The 24337-nt window shown below is 43.4% G+C and overlaps 1 protein-coding gene across 4 annotated transcripts in view; it reads right to left on the bottom strand.

Annotated features, from left to right (window-relative positions):
* The window catches only part of Specc1 (sperm antigen with calponin homology and coiled-coil domains 1), a 267140-nt gene that overhangs the window by 41098 nt on the left and 201705 nt on the right, over positions 1-24337 (bottom strand). For 3 of the 4 annotated variants that reach the window (XM_041664024.1, XM_041664025.1, XM_041664027.1), the window contains one exon: positions 23283-23385. In XM_041664024.1, the coding sequence (XP_041519958.1) occupies positions 23283-23385 (103 nt within the window). Of the gene's footprint in view, positions 1-13633; positions 13866-23282; positions 23386-24337 lie in introns of those variants that run through there. The other variant, XM_041664026.1, reaches the window with a different exon arrangement.

Consider the following 24337-nt stretch of genomic DNA (forward strand, 5'->3'; position numbering starts at 1 on the left):
CTTGCTAGTCAGTTTGTTCTGGGAATCCCTGATCGTCAGCTTCTGAGGCTGGAATTGCAAGGACACTTCTCCAGCATGTATGTGGCTTCTGAGGACCCAAACTCTAGCGCTCAGACTTGCACAGTGCATGGTCTAACCGCCAAGCCATCTTCCTAGTCTCGTGGTGCAGTTCTGACCACTGAGCCATCATCCTAGCCACATGGTATAGCTCTAACCACCGAGCCATCTTCCTGGTCCTGTGGTGCAGCTCTGACCACTGAGCCATCATCCTAGCCACGTGGTATAGCTCTAACCACCGAGCCATCTTCCTGGTCCTGTGGTGTAGCTCTGACCACTAAGTCATCTCCCCAGCCCTGTGGTATAGTTTCAGCCTAAGTAGGGCAGGCCTACTTTCATCATCATTCTTTTTAAAGGCTTATGTGTGTAGGAATGTGTACATGTGTGCTGCAGTACTGTAAACTTGTGGTGATTAGTCCTCTCCTTCAACCGTGTGGACTCCAGGGAGTGAACTCAGGACACCAGGCTTGCTGGCAAATGCCAGCCTACTTTAGCTACCCCTCTCCCTGATAAATTTTTAAAAACGGTTTTGTTAAATATGAGGAGAAGGAAATTATACTGGGGTTTTCATCAGAATCGCATTAGGGTGCCGGCTGGTGCTGGCACACGCCTTTAATCCCAGCACTCAGGAGGCAGAGGCAGCTGGATTATTGTGAGGTCAAGGCCAGCCAGGTCAACAGAGCAAGTTCCTGGACAGGCTCCAAAACTACACAGAGAGACTCTGTCTTGAAAAACTAAAAAAAGAAAGAAAGAAATATGCCGTGAGGGTTAGAGATTAATTTGAACATATTTGAGCAAGTTCACTGTTAACACAACTCCTCTCAGGCTTTGCTCCCATTGGAGGAACAGAGGGATTGAGGCCTGGGAGAGCTGACCCCTGAGCATAACTAGTCAGCCTAGGAAGGGCTGTGTGTTGTTTTACAGGGCAAGAACCAGAGGGATAAACACAAGGGATTTTGGAGAAGGAACACTCCACTGGGGGTGGCTGTCTCCAGAGATGTTTAGGGAGATTACTGCACGGCCTGTCCCTGAGATGGAAACAGTGGCTGAATAGGAGGTTAAGATGGCTAACTTTAGATGGCAGCTTCTGGAAGTTTGTCTGATAAACCAGTGAGCGTTACTTCTGGGTGTTCCTGGGTTTCAGAGGAGACTGGCCTGTGAGTGGAGATTTCCCTCATCTCTGGCTGGCACCAACTAATTCACTGGAGAACTAACTAATAAACTAAATAATAATAATAATAATAATAACAATAATAAAAGGCCAGGGAAAAGATCAGTCTCCATCCAACCCCATTGGGTCTCTGGGGCACAGGACGTTTTGCTTTTCTGAGGGCTGTCTCTGTAAGAAGACCCCACTGGACGCTACTATGGTGTGCTTGTACGCTACTGCTTCGGTAACCGTGACTCTTTAAAAACAACGCCATGGGGCAGTATTCGCTGAAGCAACACAAAGGGGTTAAGAGCCGGGCGGTGGTGGCGCACGCCTTTAATCCCAGCACTTGGGAGGCAGAGGCAGGCGGATCTCTGGGAGTTCGAGACCAGCCTGGTCTACAAGAGCTAGTTCCAGGACAGGCTCCAAAACCACAGAGAAACCCTGTCTCGAAAAACCAAAAAAAAAAAAAAAAAAAACAAAAACAAAAACAAAAAAAAACAAAGGGGTTAAGAGAGAACCGAGCCTTCTTGTTTCTCACTTAGGGTCCTCCTTTCACCTAAAAGCAGCAGACTCCACCCACATTCCCTTCCTGGGGCCTCCACATCTGCACACCACCGCTTTGGGCCCTGCTGTCCAGGAACTCCAGGGCCACATGGCTGGTCCAAGCACAGGCCAGTACTGCTCCTTCCTGTGGTGCCTGCTAGACTCGCACAGCCAACCCTGAAGGAAGATGACAGGGTTAACTCAGCAGCTGCCTCTCCGACTGCATCCTAGATTCTCTAAAAGGAATCCCCAGGCTAGACCATGACCTATGCCTCAGGGGAGCCTGAAATTTTCTTCCCCCAGATTTTTTTCCTCTACTACTGTGAGGATTAATCCTGATTGTGAACTTGATAAGATTTAGAATCCTAATGGGAACAAATCTCAAGGCAAACAAGTGAGGGTTTTTAGAGCAGGCTTACCAAGGTGGGGACAACCCTAAATCTGAGCAGCACTATTTCCTAGTCTGGAGTCCCGACGAGAAAAAGCCAACAGGGGCATTCATCCCTCTGTTTCCTGACTTTGGATTCAGTGTGAGCAGCTGCTTCAGGTTCCTGCTGCCCTGACTTCCCTACCATAACCAGACTACACCCTCACAGTCTGAGGCAAGAGGAAACCCTCCCTTTCTTCCTTTACTTTGCCTAGGTGTTTTGTCAGGGGAGAGAAGAGTAACTAAAAAGTAGCCTTTCTATTAAGTCAGTTACCTACTTTTAAATAATTTTACTCTCCTTTAGTTACTTTTTCTAAAAAGTAACATTTGTCAGTTGTATCCACCTTCCAGTTTCAGTTATGGGCTAGTATCCCAGAATTCCTCCATTGCTTCTAGCTGCAGCTTATCTACATCCAGTAAGTCAGTCAAGGATCGGAAAAGAATCTTAGGAGCCATCTTCAGTAATGACTCAACTCTCTAGGCAGGGAGTCTTCATCGGTCAGGTTTAACGGTGACATTATACTGGAGAAAACAACTTAAGGGAAGAAAGGTTCATTTGAGCTCGTGACCATAGCCCACTGTTTATGCCTACAGCAAGGGGACAGCAGAAGGAAAGCTACTCACTTCTGGGAAGTCGGGATGAAAAGGAGAGTCAAGGGTAAGAACAAGATACACTCTTCAAGTCCTGCCCCATGACTGACCCTTCCGACTAGGCCCTGCCTCCTAATACCCATTCAGCTATGAGCTTGACCATACATCCATAATTCAGCCATTCCTTAACAGCACCACCAGCTGGACCCAAGCCATTAACACTTGAGCCATTGGGGACACTTTATATGCAATCCAAACAGGGTAGAATCTGCCTGAGGGTATTGTATCTGTAAGCTATAATGGCTATAATATAAATATAATAGCTATAATATAATAATTTGTAGTCTCTTTGTGTATAAAGTGCTGAGGGACATACAAACATAATGAAACACGGTCCTGTATGGCACACCAGATGGAAAGCAGTAGGCAGAACAAGACATATTGGATTCTAGAAAGTAGAGGGGACAAGATGTGGCTGCCCTCAAAGAATGAGCGAGTCACTGCCAGGATTCCCTACACAGCTCTGGGAACCCAAGAGACACAAGTCTAGGCTTGTTCTTTCTTTCCTTTATTACCTAAATGAGGGAAAAAACGATTCAGATTGTGACCTCTTTCCTCCGTCATAAAAGCTGTGGTGTGACTATGGCTCCAGGAAGATGACTCACCAATTCTGGCCTTTAGTGTCCCGTCTCTTACCAAGTGACTGGGTTGTAGCAGCAGTTTTAAAACGGCGAGTTATGGAATTGATTCCTCCCACTAACATTTCTGCAGAGTTTTGTAAAGGCAGGGTTTGAAAGCCACACTAGCCATTCTTTTCTTTTGCTTCCATTCACACTGGCCAATACAATAGTCACTAATTAATTGGAATTAACGCATACAAATGTAATTCCTCAGCCCCATTAGCCACTTTTGAAGTGTTCAACAGCCTCACCTCGCCTATGGCTACTAGATCAGTGCCATCATCATATGTTCCATGAACAGTACTGCTTGATGCGTATGACACACACACACACACACACACACACACACACACACTCACCTTGCTTTTGTGCAAATACCAACATGGTTTGCATGCTTATCTAGAGGTCTCACCACACACAGATAAAATACTACAGTGGGAAGAAGCCCTACTCTGAACATGGGTAGCCCTGTGTCATGGACTGGGGTCCTGGACTGAACCAACAGACAAAAGAGAAAGTCAGTTGGGCACTAGAGTGCTCCTTCCTCTGCTTTTTGGTTCCAGAGAGATATAATGAGGGCCCCTAAGCTGCATGTTCCTACCACCATGGGCTGCCTGCGGCCATGGACATCACAATGGACTGTATCCTCTCAAAATATGAGCCCCCAATAAATTCTTTCTCCCTTAAGTGGCTTCTTATCGGGCATTCTACCATGGTAACAAGAAAAGCAACACAATCTAAAACACAGAGGGCTGTAGTCAAGATTAAGTGTACCTACAAGAGGTACTCACATGACAAACAGCTGTTACCTTCTCTTCCACCAGCAGTGTGCATTCCATTCTCTGCTAACATAAGGAGGCCCACTAAGACTGCTCAGAGCTGCTGCTGTTGCGGCCAGGCTTGGCTGTGAGCACCGGTGTAATAACCATCCTGATATGCAATCGTCTCGATATATGTGGAATACATTTTGATGGATTCTGCTAAACTGCCCTCAAAGGTTCTTCCTCCTTATACTCATCCTTCAACATCACGGAGACCATTTATTTCTCTCTGCTACACAGCACGTGCCCTTCTGCTGACTAGCTGATTTCACTTAGCCTAACGTCCTAAGGCTCAGCACTCATGTGTCAACTGTGGACTTCCTCACACATTCCCTACCCCACCATGGTTCAGACATCATCTTTCTTGAGGGTGAGTTCACACTGATGATACCACAGCCTTCCAGAATTAAAACTCCAGTGGATTGATGACCTGCTACCATGGTCTTAAAAACCCTAAGGATCCAAATGAGTTAGACCCACGCTGCTGGCTTGTGTGGACAGACAATTTTGTAGAAAACAACATAATTTGTTCATATTACGATGCTCTAGCACTTCAACTTGGATAATTTTCTTTTCCATTTAGTGTGTGTGTGTGTGTGTGTGTGTGTATACAATGTGGAGGTCAGAAGACAACTTCCAGGAGTTAGTTCTCTCCTTCCACCATGTGGATCCCAGGGCCTGAACTCAGGTCATCAAGCTTGGCCACAAGAACCTTTATGGCTGAGCCATCACACTGACCCTTGAGTATTTTTAGTAAGAGAAAAAAATATTTTAAAGCAAACAGTTTGTAAAGGTCAGTTTTAACCATCAACCTGACACAATATGGCATCACCTCAGAAGACAGTGTCAACAAGGAACTTTAGGAAGGCCTGGGGTAGGAAGACCCACCTAGATGTGGGTAGCACTGAACCATCCTGCCTGCCCACTCACCTTATTTCTAAGACAGTGTCTCTCACTTCACTTAGAGCTCATGGATTTAGGTAGGGAGGAAAGCTGACTGGTGAGCTCCAGAGACTCTTCTGTCTCCATACCCCCCCCCCACACACACAATGCCTACCAGCCTGCTTTTCTTTATAAAAGCTTCAGCCTCAGGTATTTTATTACAGTGATAGGGACCTGAGGGGAGATGCACGCTCATCTGGCCAGTGCACAGACCTCTAATGCATCTTCCCTGGAAAGTACTCTTGGTGAGAACAGCTGAACATAGCTGAACAATTCTGATTTCTGATTACAACAGAGCCAGCTGAAATAATAAAGAGACTAAAAGCCAGACAAATAAATAAACAAACACACAAGTGAGTAAATAAATAAATGAGGAGAGATAGACCATTTCTCATTAAAGAACTGGCTCCACAGATCCACACACAAAGATTAAAAAAAAAAAAAAAAGCAAAACAACTGACTGACCTGTTGTTGAATTGGATGAGCAGAAACTTGGGAAATAGGAAACCAGTAAGAATACTAAAAACAGAATTAAGATAGCAAGAATTATAGAAGCTATATTAATAGCCACATGAGTGCGCCAAGCTTCCCTGTTTCAGGGATTTTCAGGTTAAGTGTCAACCTAAAATAACTACAGGAAAAACAAATGATCAGGATGGGGTGAAAATAAGAAGCACCAAGATATGACACAATGAAAAAAAATGAGAATATCCACTTGGCGCTGTAAACATCTGTGTCAGAAGCATTAATTGAAATAAAAGACAAAACCACAAGGAAGATACTAGGAATCTCCAAATGTGGTTGAAAGTATCTACAGCAAAAACTCTAGAAATTAAATATTTTTTAAAAAATTCACACTCAGAGTAAGAGACTTTATGACCTTACTCAGAACCTCAGAGATGCTCAGGGACCGTGGGAGAGTAGGACAAGGGGGCAGGCGCTCTGACACAGGAGGGGACAGGTGGGGTACTCCCAGGATAGATCTATGATAGTTCCCAGAAGAAAAGGATATTTAGTACAAAGTCTTCAATTTCAGAAAACACCAAAACTGGACCTTCAACTGAAATTTCCCAGTTGCTACCAGAAAAGAGAAAAATAAAACAAAATAAAATACCAAAGAAGTTTTCAGGCTGGAGATGGCTCAATGGATACTTGATGTGGGAGGGTCTTCTGTTTTGCGTTGATTTCATTGGTTAATAAAGAAACTGCCTTGGCCATTTGATAGGCCAGCCCTTAGGTGGGTGGAGTAGACAGAACAGAATGCTGGGAGGAAGAGGGAAGTGAGGCAATTGCCATGCCTCTCCTCTCTGGCTCAGACATCATGTATCCAGATGTCAGGTCAGACATGCTGAATCTTCCCCAGTAAGCCACCACCTCGTGGTGCTACACACATTAATAGAAATGGGTTAATCAATATGTGAGAATTAGCCACTAAGAGGCTAGAACTAACAGGCCAGGCAGTGTTTAGAAGAATACAGTTTGTGTTGTTATTTTGGGTGTAAAGCTAGCCGGTGGCCGGGAGCTGGGAGGTGGGAAGCAACCCACAGCTCCTTCTATAGACACTGTCACACCAATGTGAAGACCCAAGTTTGAATTTCCAGAACCTATTTAATGCTACGCACTGCAGTGTGCAACTGCAATCCTAGTTCTCCGATGGTGAAACGGGAGGAGGAAACAGGGGACTCCCTGAGAGCCTGTGAGCCAGCTGGCCTGGGGTACACAACCATGAACACAAGTGGCAGGCTGTGGAGGTAGGAACGGTGCCCCGAATTACAGTGTGCAGTTTATCTGTAAAGCCCCTCTTTATTCTCTGACACAAGGTCTCACGTACTGGGCTTAGGGAGCTGAGGATGATCTTGACTTGCCTGATTCTCCTGCTTCTGTTTCCTGAGTGCTGACATTACAGGCTGGGCCATCATGCCTGGTTTATGCAGTCCTGGAGATCAAAGCCAGGACTTTGTGCACACTAGGCAAGCCTTCGACCCCTGAGCTGCACCCGCCAGCCCACAAATTAAATTCCTATCATCTTGTTTTATTACACTGACATAAGGTCTGGGGTAGCCCATGCAGGCCCTTAACTAACTGTGAAGCTGAGGTTGGTCTTGATCTGATACTCAAACTGCAGGGCTGACCCACCAGACCCCGTTCATTTCTATCATCTCAACGTGACCTCTATCCCACTGTGAGGAGACGAGATGGTAGAGGAGTGGTCCAAGAGAGATCAGGTTCATTGCTCCTAGGAAGAGATCAAGACACAACCAAAAGAAAACCCAGCTCTGAGCATGCTATGTATCAAGGTAAAGGTGAATGCCACAGAGCCACTGGGTGGGCACAATGGTGCAGCAAGCGGCTCTGAGGGTAGTCCGGATGCTTGCTCCCATAGGCTTCTTCAGACCTCACTATAGGAGTGTGTAATGTTGGTAGACATAAAAATAGATGGTCAACCACAAAGATCTCTTACAAATTCTAAAGAAAATGAGACAACCAGATGAACTTTTTTCTAACCTGCCACGCAGCTATACCAGTGTCTCACTGAAGTGATATATAAAGGTCCACAAACCCAGGAAAGATGCCCACTTCTCCTAGCAAAGATAAAACTAAAAGCAATGTCACTTTCTTGGTGCACAGATCAAGTGAGTCCCTCCGGATATGCTAAAATACGGTCTCGAAGATGCAGACAGACGTGTGACAGGAATGGCTGTACAGGACAGCAACATGAAAAAAAAAAAGGATCAAAACAGAAAGGACAGCATACTCTGCACAAAACAAATTTACTCAGGAAACTTACTTTAACTAAAACTTAGGATTATTTCAGACTTAGCACAACCATAACAATGGCTGACAAATTATAAACACCATCATAATACTGTAAAAATGGTTTTGGGCTTCTTTTTTTTGAGACCAGTTTTCACCATGTAGCCCTGGCTGACCACAAAATCAGCAATTCTCCTGTCTCAGCCTCTTGTGTGATATGATTACTGGCATGCACCTGGCTATCTTGGCTTTTTAAAAACTGAGGTAAAATTCTTATAATATAAAATATATCATTTAAAATTAGTTTCAAGGGCCGGGCGATGGTGGCGCACGCCTTTAATCCCAGCACTTGGGAGGCAGAGGCAGGCGGATCTCTGTGAGTTCGAGACCAGCCTGGTCTACAAGAGCTAGTTCCAGGACAGGCTCCAAAGCTACAGAGAAACCCTGTCTCGAAAAAACCAAAAAAAAAAAAAAAAAAAAAAAAAATTAGTTTCAAGGGCCTTGAAAGGTGGCTCAGTGGCAAGAGCACTTGCTGCTCTTCCAGAGGACCTGGGTTCAATGCCCAACATCTGTAACGCTAGTTCCAGGGGATCCAATGCCTTCTTCTGGCTTCAATGTGCACCAGGTATGCATGGATTGCATAGACATACAAGGAGGTAAGACATCATACACATAAAATAAAAATAAATCTAAAAAAAATAGAACAACCACCAAGTCATTTTCATGGTAATTTAGTGTCTATCACTACTATCTAATTACAGAACAGTTTTTTTTTTACCCCAATAGGATTTTCTGTACTTCTTAAACATTCCTTCCTGCCTTCTCACCCCCACCCCCAAACTCCTGGTAACCACTAATGCTATTCTGTGATTTTCCTATTCTAGACCTCTCATGTAAACACAATCATATAACATGTGGTTTTTCTGACTCGCCTTGAATTCACCTGGCATAATGTCTTCAAGGCACATTCATGCTGTGGCCTGTGTCGCTGCTCCACTCCCCAATATATCTAAACATGGTGATCACCAGGAGGACTCACTCACAATTACTTCTAGTTACAGGGTAGTGCTTTTTTTTTTTTTTTTTTAATTTTTATGTTTTGAGACAAGAGCCTCACTGCCTAGTCCCTGCTGGTCTGGAACTCTCAATCCTCCTTCCTTGGCCTCTCAAGGGCTGGGATCATAGGCATATACCACTTCTACACCTGGCTCCTACTCACAGATTATATGGCATAAAAGGCTATAAAGCAGAATGAGCAGAGGGGGAAATGGCCGATGGGCTAAAGTCCAGAGGAAGGCAGGCTTCACCCAGAGGACAGCAATGTGCTGTGAATATTGCCAGCGAGGGAACCTCATGAGTGATGCCACACCTAGGGTTTTTCTAGAGCCTGGTCTCACAGGACCCTTTGCCTAGCACGGGCTACATTGCAGGCACTCAGAAGGAAAGGCGGTGTTTGACATGAGCCAGTATTTGCAAAAATCCTACAGGCACAGCGAACCATGCCTATCCATCAGTGCCAGCCCATGGCAGTCTTATAAGGAGTTGCTAAGGAGAGCTGTCCTGGGTCTGCTGTGACCACTCATTTCTACAGTGGCAGAACTATGGCTGCCAACAGACCCCCAGGTTTCATGTCATATCTTAGAATAATTTCTAGTTTTCTCCAGCGTTTCCAGGGAAGGTACTGATGGGCAAAGAATGTCATGGCTGCTTCTCTGGGATCCACCGAGACGAGAGGATACGGTCTTCCCGCTTGATGTGCAAGCTACAGGCCAGGGCTTTTGTTCCGGTTTTGCTCTGATTGCAGTTCTTATAAGTCTCACCTCTGTGCCATACACACTCTAGTGGGAAAGTGAGAGGGGGCTCCAGGGCAAACCAGCTGGAAGGATGGACACTGAGTGAAAGTGAGTGTGTGTCAAAGCTGGGGAAATTAAAATTCTTTACCTTTATTTTTCAACAAATTCTACTGCTGTTTCAGTTTTTAAGATCAAGACCTAGGCCATTTTACACATCTTTACAACCCACTGTATCAGATACAGTTCTCTGGCAAAGACCCTGATAATAGTCATTTTTCATTGGGAATCTCTTTTTTTAAAAAAAAAGTTTTTATTTTTATTTATATTTATGTGTGTGAGGAGGTGTGTGTGTGTGTGTGTGTGTGTGTGTGTGTGTGTGTATGTGCGTGCGTTGGGGGTATCCAAAGAGGCAAGAAGAGAGTGTTGGATACTCAGAGCTAGATTATAGGGAGTTGTGAGCTGCTGGAAGCGGGCGCTGGAAACCAAATTTGGGTCCTTTGGAAGAGCAGCAGGGGTTCTTACACAATGAGCCGTCTCTGCAGCCCTCATGGGAATCTATATTTATAATGAAGTCAAGAAAAAGAGTCTCTCAGAAGACAATAAATAAATCAGAACATTTTACATTCTTTGAATTGTAGCCCTCAAGAGACCTGTCTCAAAAAAGAACACATACACAGAGCTCAAAATGGCCTGATATGTCCTAGGCTGATTGCTATTGGAATAGCACGTTGCCCTGCTTGTCTGTGGGAACTAAGTCATGGAATAACAGAGGCTGCCTGCAATGTGGGTGTTCTGTCCAGATTCAAAACCAGATGTCTCCAGACTGACTTTTTTTCCCTCCAAAGGAGAAAATAAAGGTCTTAGTTAACAAGTCCAAACATAGCTCAAACCTGTCTTTTTCTCAGTGATTGTGCAGGCATCTTCTGCTTCTTGAATTTCAAATAATACAAAACGAAAAACAGAATGGATTCAGATAAAATTTCAAGCAAATCCAAGACACTTAAAGCCTTGTTCCTTGCTGTCTGAAATGCAAGACCCAAACAGGATTTGAACAACAGATCTTTCATGGTTTTATCTAAGCCAAGGGTCAGCACACCTCTGGAGAGGCCCAGGTTGGAAACAACTCTGGTTGAGCAGGGTGTTAACTGAAAGGTCTCTGTTGTGCCACAGTGACCCCAACATGTGCTTTAGAGGATGGACCTGAGCACTTCCCTTACAAAAACATGCGATTGGCTAGAGTTGGCCTGTTCATCTGAGACAAGATGTCTCAGGTTCGGCAGTGTTGGCCTGATGTTACTCTGGTTTAAAATGGTAAAAACATTGATGACAAAAAGTCCCTATTTACTGTCTTTGTAAAATTAAGGACTATGAGAACATGAGCAAACTGAGTTACCAATAGTATGTATAAATCAGAGGAAAGGTATTGAAGTCTTTTTATGAAACATGCTTTATCAATACTTTCACGTCTATATATTATTTATTTATTTGAGACAGGATTTCACTATATAGCTCTGGCTGGCTTGGAACTCACTATGTGGACCAAGCTGGTCTCAGATTCACCCTCTGCCTCCCAAGTGCTGGGATTAAAGGTGTGGGGTACCATGCCCAGTTTATACAAAGACACAGTTTAAAGGAAGTTATTAGCTTGCTAACTGCCTCACAATTTGGAAGGAGGAGAGCAGAGGCATGAGGGGACCCACTCGACAGAATTCTAAAGTGAATTCTGAGTGCTGTAGTTACAGAAAAATTCGCTTCCAATTATTTTCAACTTTTAGGGTTTTTTTTCTTTCCAGAAAATAGCTGGTTTAATTATTGACTGTAATGAATTTTTACCCCCTTTTCCTCAGACTTCCCATCCCCAAATTACATGCCATAATACAACGTTCAACGCAAAGAATATATTCACATTATGAATCATAATAAGAAGATGAATATTTGTGAAACCTATCTCCTAACAAAAATCTAGATTACAAATCCCTGACCTGCTTTACTTTATTGCTTCATTTCAACAAACTTAAAAAGCTTTTGCACAGCTAAAGAAATAACGGGAAGAAGAGGAAGCCCACAGGATAGGAGCAAACCTTAGCTAGCTGTACATCTGCCAGAGGTTAAATATCCAGAATATACAAAGAACTCTCCAACAACCCCCTCCCCCACAAAAAAACTACCCTGAACCAAAAAAGGGGTGGAAAGAATGTAAGAGCCAGAAGATGGGGAACTTTGCTGTGAGATTGTGTCTCTCAGGAACATCAGAAAAAGTCTCACCAATGTGACTGCCCACACGTGAGCTGAACAAGGATATGGTAAAGGTGAAAGCCCACAAGGCCTCAACTCTCTCTACACAATGAATTATAAGGCAACTGAGTAAAGTCAGGAGCAGGAGAGGTGGCTCGCCCCAGAAGAACACACCAATTAGTTGTCTGGTGCTAAATGGTCAGCCCTGGAAACACACATGCAGGTGATTATAGGGACTCAAAAGGTTATATTTAGGAATATATATATATATATATATATATATATATATATATATGTATGCAATTAAGTTACAGTCTCAAAATAAACAATAAGTAAACAAAAAAGAAAAATAACCCTAAAGACAAAGAGTCATATACGTGTATTTCTATTTGTTTCTTTTTTCTTTCTTCCTTCCTTCTTTTCTTTTTCTTTTTCTTTTTTTTTTTTTTTTTTTTTTGAGACAGGGTTTCTCTGTGTAGTCCTGGCTGTCCTGGAACTAGCTCTGTAGACCAGGCAGGCTTCAAACTCACAGAGATCCACCTGCCCTGCCTTCTGAGTGCTGGGAACTAAAGGCGGGAACCATCCCTCTCCAGCTTCATGGGCATCTCTGATAGCTGTAGTTTTTAAATATAGCTTAATACAGTCCCTACCTTGTTCTTACCTTCTCTCACCCACCATCTCCCAGTCCCTGTTCTGAGCTCTTCTAACTGCATTTATTCCTAAGACACAGCGTATTGAGATTGACCACATACCATGAAGTTTACTGTAAGCATCACTACTCAGTACTTTTTAGTACATTCACGAGGGTGGACATCAGCCCCACTATTTTCCGAATTTGACTTCATATCCAAAGCCACCCAGTCCCCTTAGCAGTCATCGACTGGCCCCTCCCTCTTCCCTGTGAAAGCACTAACTTACCTTCCGTTCTATGGATTTTCCTGATCCAGAAATTCAATATAAATGGAGTCACATAATATGTGTCATTTGTGTCGGGCTCTCTTATTCAAAAAAGACATTTTAGGGGCAGGGTTTAGCTTGGAGAGAAAGCCCCGCGTAGCTCATGTTTAGTGTCCTTACCACGACACAAAACAAAACCCACAAGGATGCCATTTAAAATAACTGTTTTCTGTTGCGGGAGGTCCTCCCACTCCTCCAGCCTATAGCCGCTGAGATACCAGCCCACTGGGGCGTGGTCTCTCGCCCTTTAAAAAAGCGGCCACTTCCCTCTCCTAGCTCTCTTCACTTCCTGCTCTGCCAGCGACTAGACTCCCTTCATGGTTGCGTAGAGGGCTGTTGGACGGTGATCTGTAAGTTTTTTCCCCTTTAAATAAATACCACCCTATTAATCATAATTCCAAACTGGTGTGGCATTGTTTGTGACTTACGCCTTCAGCTTTCTAGTAAAAATGCTCTGTGTCCATTTAGAAAACTTTTTAAAGCATGAATGAATTTCAAATACCCAGAGATAACCCTAATTATTTACATATATTTCTTTTATAAATTGAAGTACTATGAGCTTGTCTTAGGTTGGGTGTGGCTGTACACACCTGTAATCTAGCATTTGGGAGGCCGAGTCAAGAGGATCACAAGTTTCAGGCAAACCTAGGCTGTGCCATAAAATTTTATTTTAAAAAGAATTTCCTTTGGCTGTTGCTCTGGGTCTTCCATGTCCTTGTGCACCTGCACGCTGGGGAACGCCATCCATATGAACTGGGAGAACATTGGTGTGGAGGACATTTACTGCCATGACTTCCAGCTTGCTGTGGAGACTTCAGGTGCATGGTCTTCTGGCCAGGAGTCTGTGGGTTCCTACTGTTGGTGTATTTATTGCGGTCCTGGGAGTTGCGGTGTCCTGTAAGTTTGGTGTGGCTGAACCAAGAAAGAAGGCATATGCAGATTTCTTCAGAAAATGAGTCCATGAAAGATTTGAAGATACAAGGAAGGTTGGTATCTTTCAGAGTGCAAAGTGATTTGAGAACGCAGAGAATTCTTTGGATTGGGCTCCATAGAAGTTCATCACTAATCTGTGTTCCTAAGGAGTAGTTTCTCACAATAAATAAACAATTAAGAATTATATGGACAAGAAGAAGGAGAGGGGAAAAGAATTAAACTATATTGAATCTTCTTTTTCTCATTTGTTTTTGCAGTGCTAGGGATGAATCCCCAGCCTTGCACAGACAGCATAAATGTTCTATCACTGAGCTACACCCTAGCCCTTTCTTCAAAGCACGATGTTTAAGGGTTTTGAAATATTCTATCACACTCATATACCATAATTGATCTGATTCTGCAATGTAAGCAATTTTGATTCTTTCCCAATTTTTAAAATAATTGAAAATAAATCTGCAATTACATCTTTATAGGCATCGATGACTATTTTTGACATAAATACCTAGGAATGAACTAAAGGGCATAATCATGTTTACAATACCTGTAACACATTTCTAGACTTTCTTTTCCAAAACTGGTACTCAGCCTGTTTGGAGTAGGATTCTCATTCTGAGCACTTCATCACAAACAAACAAACAAACACTTCCCAAATGGTAAGCAAAGAAATGGTATCCCATGCTTCCAGTTGTACTGCTTTGATGCCCGATGTTCAGTTTTAAACATTTAGTTTAAAACACAGTGCTGGAACACAGTCCAAGAATGGAGTCATGTAAGGAGAATTCACAGTGCTTGTGAGGAAACTCCAAGACAAGAATCTTGTGACCTTAGTTTCTTCAAAACAGGGAATTGTTCTTGGAATGTGCTTTCCTGCCCCTCCCAAGTGTAACAGATAGGAGTTCACTTTAGCTCATTCACTACAACTGGATAATGTGATTTGTTTATACACCTATATTGGAAAAACACGTTTTTGCCACATGGGGATTGTCCTTGTGACTGTACACTTTATTCACGTGTCTCTTCTTAATACTCAGAGCATAAATTGTCTGATGCTCTGAATAAGTTGACTATTGCATGAGGCTTTAGTCTGCCTCATTTTTAGGCTGGCTCTCCCAGGTATAAGCTGCCAGCTAGAGCGGTAAACAACACAATGTTAGTATTTTTAAGTACTTATAACTATTTATATTTTTCAAGTCAGGGTTTCTTTGTATAGCCTTGGCTGTCCTGAAGATCAAGCTGGCCTTGGACTCACAGAGATCCACCTGCCTCTGCCTCCCAAGTACTAGGATTAAATGTCTGTGACTTATTTTATTAGCTTGTTTTGAGTGTGGAGGTTAGACCCTCACAAATTAACGTAAAAAACTTTCCAACTGAGCTAACCTCCATCTCCTGCTAGACTGTTTGTTTGAGACAGATCTCTTTGCTTAGCTCTGGCTATTTTAGAATTCTCTATGTAGACCAGGCTGGCCCCTAACTCACAGAGACCCACTTGACTCTGCCTCCCTGATGCTGGGATTAAAGTGGTGGACTACCACACCCAGATTGCTAGAGATTTAAAAGAATCCATTTACATGAAGCTCACTCTACTGCTCTCAGGAAATCTAGAGGCACAGGAAATCAGGGCTTGTGCGACAGAACAGACACTAAAAACTCCGGGGAGGCAGGAGTCACATTTCCCTTCCCTTGGAGACAAGTGAGGAATGCAGAGGAAGGCAAACTATGCTGTGCACATCTTCACTATTCAACAACTATGCTGTGCTCGTCTTCACTGTACACACACTATGCTGTGCTCATCTTCACTGTACACACACTATGCTGTGCATGTCTTCACTGTACACACACTATGCTGTGCACACCTTCACTGTACACACACTATGCTGTGCATGTCTTCACTGTACACACACTATGCTGTGCTCATCTTCACTGTACACACACTATGCTGTGCTCATCTTCACTGTACACACACTATGCTGTGCACACCTTCACTGTACACACACTATGCTGTGCTCACCTTCACTGTACACACACTATGCTGTGCACACCTTCACTGTACACACACTATGCTGTGCACACCTTCACTATTCAACAACTATGCTGTGCTCATCTTCACTGTACACACACTATGCTGTGCTCATCTTCACTGTACACACACTATGCTGTGCACATCTTCACTATTCAACAACTATGCTGTGCTCATCTTCACTGTACACACACTATGCTGTGCACACCTTCACTGTACACACATTATGCACTGTAAGAAGGGTCACATGACTGGAAATCTGTCTTCTGCAATGAGTTTTCTTTCTCATTTTATTCATTGTCCCCACATGAGACCTATATCTAAATGTATGATGAAAACTTAGACAATTAGATACTTTCCATTTACACTAAAAAAAAATTAATAATGAAGAACAAAGGATAATAAAACATCCAAAGATGAGGCTAAGTGATCATAAATAAAGCTGGTCATTTTACATGTGCTATTTATATATTTATATGTCTGGATAGATCCTGAGGGACCTTGGGATGCCTTGTAATAGGTGATGTGAGGATAAAATGACTTTTTATCACTGTCAGATCAGGTATGATAGACATTAAGTAAGTGCACACCTTCACTGTTCACACAACTGTGTGCACACCTTTAGTCACCACTTTGCAGTTGGGACACAGTAGTGGCCAAGTATCATCTCTCCTGAGTGGACTGTCTACTCAGACGCCTTACCAGCACTCTAGCAGAAACAGTCTCTCAATAGTAGTACCTTGACTGCCCTTTCCTGCCTGCCTATTATCACTCCAAACATGATCCTCTGCTCTGCCCTGCCTCTGCTGGGGACCCTTTCCATACCTGTCTGCACAGATTGACTGACTGATTAGAACTGCAGCGATACGGGAAGGTTTGAAGGTTGCAGGTCCAGAGCCTAAGTTTTACTTCCTCTTGGGCTAGCTTTAGCCCTCTAAATAGTCATTCCTTGCCCATTTCCATGTCATAACATCCTCTGATTAACAGATAAAAATCTTTTGGAAATTACTGACGTCTTCCAACCCCATAGCTAAGAATGGAGACCAGTAGGAGAGATTCCCCCATTCTAACCACCTCTCTGATGTTTCCACCAATGTATTCTCAAAATACCTTGGCTTATAACTCTCTATGTTTTATTTATAAAACTCTGTTGTGGGATAATCTTTCTGTACACTGTGAAGATGTGTTTCGGCCAAGGCACCTTCTGATTGGTTTAATAAAGAACTGAACAGCCAATAGCTAGGCAGGAGAAGATAGGTGGGACTTCTAGGGAGAGAGAGGAACTCAGTAGAAGAACCAGAGAGGCAGAGATTTGCCAGTGAGACTTGGAGGGATTTGGACGTACTGTATGGAAGAGAGGTAATGAGCCACGTGGCAGAATGCAGATTAATATAAATGGGTTAAAGTTATAAAAGCTAGTTAGGTCAAGCTTTTATAATTAATAAGAAGTCTCTGTGTCATTATCTGAGAGCGTCAGCAGTCCAAAGAAAGTCTGAATATAAAACTCTTCCACTCTGGAACATGAACCCTGGGGTAACCTAGCTCTGTGTTTCCTGGGGACATGCTCACTCAAATTTGGCTATGGTGTTTTTGTGGGATTTTTGATTGTTTTTCCATCAATAGTACGGCTAATTATTTTGGTGACCTTCTAAATGTAGCCTAAAACTAGTTTCTTTACTTCATGTTTAATACTCACTTAACTTGTCTCCCAAATCAGGTGTGGAAGTATCCCTGTGAAACTCAACCTCCCCCAGAGTCGCCATGAATCGAAACTATCAGAAACGCTACTGACGCAGCTGGCCTTGGGCTGATGCAATACTCCTCTATGCTCACAGCAGCACTCAGATCCCCTCCTACAGACATGCACTAGAGACTGCACAGTGAACTCACGGCAGACATAACGTCTAGGACACAGCATTCAGTTCTTAACTCCTACAGACATGCAATAGGGACTGCACAGTGAACACATGACAGATGTAACATCTAGGGCATAGCATCCAGTTCTTAACTCCTACAGATGTGCACTAGGGACTGCACAGTGAACACTGACAGATGTAACATCTAGGGCACAGCATCCAGTTCTTAGCTCCTACAGACGTGCACTAGGGACTGCACAGTGAACACATGACAGATGTAACATCTAGGACACAGCATCCAGTTCTTAACTCCTACAGACGTGCACTAGGGACTGCACAGTGAACACTGACAGATGTAACATCTAGGACACAGCATCCAGTTCTTAACTCCTACAGACGTGCACTAGGGACTGCACAGTGAACACATGACAGATGTAACATCTAGGACACAACATCCAGTTCTTAACTCCTACAGACGTGCACTAGGGACTGCACAGTGAACACTGACAGATGTAACATCTAGGACACAGCATCCAGTTCTTAACTACTGCTCCTCTCACGGCCTTTTAGTCTCACTCCTCTCCGATCCCAGTACCTATGAAACAAGCTGGAGACTTGGATTGTGCCTTAGTGAAATAGGAAGCTAAAATGTGAATCACACTGACTAGTGAAAGGCTCCGAGGGGAGATAATCTTGGTGATGGAGTTTTCTCACCTTGCCTAAGGCATCTTAAATTATCCCACTAAAGATATGAAAGAAGGGCTGTGAGTGTCGCTCACTCTGCAGATTGCCATGGTGATGATTTTAGGAGGTGGGCCTTTGGAAGACAGTATGTCCCCTGACGAGATCAGTGTCCTTACAGAAAGGGCCTGAGATCTGTCTTAACCCTTTCAACATGTAAGGACACCGCCAATGGTGCCACCTATGAAACAGGAACAGGCTTTCTTTATCATAGATCTGCCTTGATCTTTGATTTCCTAACCCTTAACTTCCTATTGTCTGTAAACTATTTTATCTGTGGTATTTTGTTGCAGCAACCTGAAAGAGCTAAGATTGATATTCAGGCAATTCTGATATGTGAGCAACATGGAGAACCCCAGTCTAAAGGGTGCTCTCGACAACTATGTACCTCAAGATTCCAAAAGCCTGCAAGCTGAAAAAGCTGGCTATACAAGAATGATAGGAATGGCTAGGCGGAAAGACTGTCCCCTGCCCATCATTTAGCAGAAGCAAACATCTGAACCTACAGAAGGGAATGTGAGGTTTTGTGTGTGGCCTGACTACAGGCGGAGCAGCTTAAACAGCACTTGCTTAGCAGCTTTCTTTGTTTCTGTTTCCACATGATGGGGGCAGGACTCTGACCTAGAGGCTCAGGAAAGAATCAGCTTCCAAACTCAATTAGCCTTAGCAGATTTCACACTTGGTAACTTTGCCCTGACCTAGACTGAATCACCAGTGTCTACCAGAGTCCAGGACATGGCAAGGCCCTAGGAACATAGCCAAGGTGCCCGGTGAGAGAACTATTCCTTGTGCTACTTAGGAGGTAATAGAGGACTTTACAGAGATTTGGGGTAAATTCTATGCAATCCAGGTCAAGGTCCCTTGGGGAAGGAAGGCAGAAGAAAAGCAAACTAACTCCTCAGCCCAGCTGGCTGCAGTACCTGTAACCATCAACCTCACAGATATAAAGCACCCCAAGAGGCATGTTGTGGGTACCAACAGGACCTCAGTATTCTAATGCTCAATGCTACTTATTGGCTGTCAGCAGGGACCCTGAGCCAGAGAACTGGTGTTTCAAGGCCTCCCTTCCACACTGTCCATTTCTTTCTTTCTTTCTTTCTTTCTTTCTTTCTTTCTTTTTTTTTTTTTTTTTTTGGTTTTTCGAGACAGGGTTTCTCTGTGGTTTTGGAGCCTGTCCTGGAACTAGCTCTTGTAGACCAGGCTGGTCTCGAACTCACAGAGATCCGCCTGCCTCTGCCTCCCGAGTGCTGGGATTAAAGGCGTGCGCCACCACCGCTCGGCCACACTGTCCATTTCAAAGCAACCCTTGGCTAGGTAGAAAGACAGGTAGAAAGTTATTTGAAGTAAAAACACATATGGCTACTGGTCTTCAAAAAGATTATGAACCATCTGAACTTTCAACAATTGGTTCTGGCCTCTTAATTCTCAGAGTAACTACAGAACAGTTTAGGGAACAATTTGTACAAACTGGTCTAGCTGGGGAATAGTTTGTCAAAGGTGTAAGTGAGACACATGTGTGATTTATAGTTCTTTCTAAACTTAAAGACATTTAACCATGAGTGAAAAATATTCTTCACACACAATACATTGTGGATTTCACCAAACATAAAAGTATTTTGAAAACTTAATACAAGATATTCACAAAACAACAAAAAGTTTAGTATAGCAAGAAATAGTTTTCTTTCAACTTACTGGAAATATTCTGTCAATCTCCTTCCCTCGTTCTAATTATAACATCATGCCACAAAGGGCCAATTTATTCTGAAAATTGTAATTGCCTTTTACCTCCTCTTAGCTCTGTCCTGGATCCACTTCTGTAGTAGAGAAATGACAGCACCCAGCCAGAAATGACCGCACTGGGCTCAGCCACAGTTGAGGCTGATTACTCCTTTTGATTGTTTTCTTCCATTTTCCATTACCATATTGTCTTGACGCTAGCACACAACTCCCCGCCCGGTGCCACACACAAACAAATATTCGGCAATCTCTTGCTCCTTTTGCTTTTCCATTTCCTCAGCAGCGTGGCTGACAAACGCAGGGATTGCTGCTATTGAATTGGCTTCCATTTGTGGGACAGTCCATCCCTTAGAATGGGGCTTACATGGGGTAAACAGAAACGCTTAAGGAAGAAAAATAAACTAGAAGTAAGTGTATCCTGGGAGCCTTTATGACCATACCTTAAGTTTTGTGAAATAAAGGGAGAATTTAAAAAAAATGCCAAGATAATACTATTCTTGGGTAGACTCTGTTAATAGAACAGAGAGAATCTCAGCCCTGCTTCTCAGCTAACTGGGCTGAGTCTCAGTCAAGCCATGGTTTCTTCTAGCTTCGTTCTCAGTCCTAGCTACTTTCAAAAGCTTGACCTTAGGAAGGTGAACTATAACGTCGGAATCTTCCTAAGTTTTAGCAAAAAGGAGGAACAAAGCCAAGGAAAGAAATTAAAAAGGAGTATCCACTTAGAGTTAACGCTAGAAAAATAAAGCTTCACTGTGAATTCCTGGCTGACCTAGAACTCAGAGATCAGCATACCACTACCTCCAGAGTGTTGAGATTAAGTGCGTGTGCTACCACACGTGGCTCGCAGAAACATGATTCCTAGGCAGAATATCAAAAGCACTTAGCCACTAGAGGAAAAAGCTGGCCCTAATCAGGTATAGTAGAAATTAAGAGCTCTGAGCTGGCAAGAGATTGGCGTGGCAGGTAAAAGCACTTGCTTGTGGAGAGAACCGGCTCTACAAAGTTGTCCTCTGACCTTCAAGGTGCACCGTGGTGGCAGGCATGTGCCCACATACACACACACAAACATGTACAAATTGAAAAAAATAAATACAAAATATTTTATTAAGATTTCTGCTTCTCAAGAGTGGAATTTCAAGTCACATTAAAGAATCTGTGTATGCGGGGCAGGGTTGGTGACACCTTTTAATCCCAGCACTTGGGAGGCCAGAGGCAGGCAGATCTCTGTGAGTTCCAGGATAGCCAGGGCTACACAGAGAAACCCTGTCTCAAAAACAAACAAAAAAAGTGGGGGGGGGGGGGAGAAAAAAAGGATCTGTGATACATCAATTTAACAAAGAACACAGACTTTTAAAAATTAGAATTTATGTTTTATTTTACCTATATATGACTGTTTTGCCTGCACATCTGTATGTGCATCAGCAGGTGTCAGAGCCCTGGAAAAGACGACTGTGAGCCACCACGTGGGTGCCGGGAACTGAACTCACGTACTCTAGAAGAGCAACGAGTACTCTTAACTGTGGAGCCATGTCTCCAGTCCATATAAAGAAGTTTTTAAAGCAATAAAGAAAAAACAGAGAAAATTATTTTAAGGATGGGCAGGAACTTGGAAAGCAGCTCAGTGGCAGAGTGTGTGCTTTGTAGGAAGCTCCTGACGACCAAAAATAAATGCAAAGCAAATACATAAGGATGAAAGGCCTAACTAGGTACGTCTCTACAGAGAGGCTGTCCAAATGACCAGTTCACACATGCGCAATCTCAGTATCCAACAGGCTAACAAATACCAAAACCATAACGAGATACCACTACAGCTCTTCCCAAACACCGTGAGTGAAGAACACAGCACGCTGATGAGAACACGCAGGAACACATCTCCCATAAACTGCTGGTGGGGTGGACAATGCACAGTTACAGAGAAATTTGCTTGGCATCATCTACGACATTTGAATATGTTCATGCAGCTTTAAGACCCAGGCACACCATACCTAAGAGCACATCCAGCAGCGATAAGAATATCAATAGAGCAGACAAGTAAAAAAAAAAAAATCACATAACGTGTTACTAAATAGTGAGGAAAATAAAATATAGCAATAAAGGGCAAACTTACTAATTTTTTTATGGGGGGTGTTTGAGACAGGATTTCTCTGTAGCTTTGGAACCTGTCCTGGAATTAGCTCTTCTAAGACCAGGTTGGCCTCGAACTCACAGAGATCTGCCTGCCTCTGCCTCCCAAGTGCTGGGATTAAAGGCGTGTGCCACCACCACCTGCCAAATCTTACTAACTTAATACTGTGTGAAAAGATGCAAATATACAGCTTTCTGTTCCTTTTATCTAAGAGCTGAGAAAGGTATCACTACTCAAGCACTCACACTGTTACAGAAACCACAAGGAGAGAAATGAGGCAGACAGGAACCTCGGGGAGCTGCAAGGGGCTCTGGCTGGAAAGTCCTGACAGGTTTGTGGGAACTGGAGATGCTACTTCAGGATGGGGTTTCTCACTGGGTTCTCATTTCGTAATGATTAATGAGACTAATTCATGCACTTTTACCTTGTTGTATATAATTTCATAATAAAAAGTTTAAACCTATATCAGGTATCACTTCCTTGTCTGCTCTTCTCAGAAAGTAAACACCACCCTAGACAAACTAAACTAAATGAAAACTCATAAAGTTACAAAAAAAAAAAAAAAGATGAGAAAACTTGGGAAGCCTTTATGCATAGGAGAAAGAGCTGCCTCTTTGGGAAGATGCTTTATCAACAGCTCTGGCCAGGGCGGAGTGAGCGAAAACGCACCCCCCCCCCCCCCCCCCCCCCCCCCCCCCCGCAGCAAATGTGAGTGCTCGCAGACTGGCCTTCTGTTCCCCCACCTCTTCTCTCCTCACAGGGAGGCCTTAGCATAGTACAGTACACAAATACCAGACCCTCCCTGGAAGTCACGGCTGAGAGAACAGAGATGACATTATATGCAAACTGGGCCACCAAGCACATGCACACATGGACCTGGAAAGGACCACGAACATCCAATTGGCAGCACCGCTCCTTACCGCATAACCTTCTGTCTTCTTCTGACACCATTTCAGGAGTGCATTACGCTTAGAGCCACCATACTCCCGGGCCAAGGCTGCCAGAGGGTCTCTTCTTTCAACACTGTTTACAAAGAAGAAAACTCAGTTAAGGACGGTGTTGGTGGAATGGCTTTTTTGTTTTTCTTTTGAGACAAGGTCTCATATGGCCCAGGGTGACTTTGAATTCCCTATAGGCAAGGATGACTCTGAACTCCTGATCTTCCTTCCTTCCTCCACATCCCAAGTGCTGGGATTACAGGTGTGTACTATCTCGTCGGCCAAGAAGTTGGCTTTTTTGTTTGTTTGTTTTGTTTTTCAAGGCGCGGTCTCTCTGTATAGCCTTGGCTATCTAAGAACTTACTTAGATCAGGCTGGCCTGGAACTCAGAGTTCTGCCTGCTTCCCTCTCCTGAGTGCTGGGACTAAAATCATGAGCCACCACCACCTGGTTAAGATGCTGGCTTTTAAAAGCCTAAAATATACATAAAAATAATTAGATTTAAAAAAAGCCAAAGTGTAGTTTATTCAAACAGTACTCTAAAAAAACAGCTAAATTAGTCACATTAAAAATATATTGTGTCAGCCAGGCTGCGATGGCACATATCTTTAGTCCCAGCACTTGGGAGGTCAAGGCAGGCTCATCTCCATGAGTTCATGGCCAGCTTGTCTACAGAGTGAGTTCTAGGACAGCCAGGGCTACCCAGAGAAACCCTGTCTTGAAAAATCAAACCAAAACAAAACAAAAAACTCCCCTCTACACATCACATGAATATACTTTAACATATGAAAGATAAATGAAAAGGCATAGTGAAACTGTAAACTAGCTGTTACAGGAGGTTCTGAGAGTAGAGAGGAAGAGAAATTCATAAAATGAAATGAATTGACTCAGTCTTTGCCCAGTTTATGGATCATGGAATCTGAGCACAAGATGAGCCAAAGTTGAGATGACATCACTCCTATAATATCTTAGAATCCTAACAGCACATTTTAGGAACCCATCCTTGATCTTGCTCAACAATGACATTAATATTTATG

Source organism: Microtus oregoni, unplaced genomic scaffold, assembly GCF_018167655.1.
Source record: "Microtus oregoni isolate MIOR12 unplaced genomic scaffold, Mior012 000015F_ref0000493, whole genome shotgun sequence".
NCBI classification, from domain to species: domain Eukaryota; kingdom Metazoa; phylum Chordata; class Mammalia; order Rodentia; family Cricetidae; genus Microtus; species Microtus oregoni.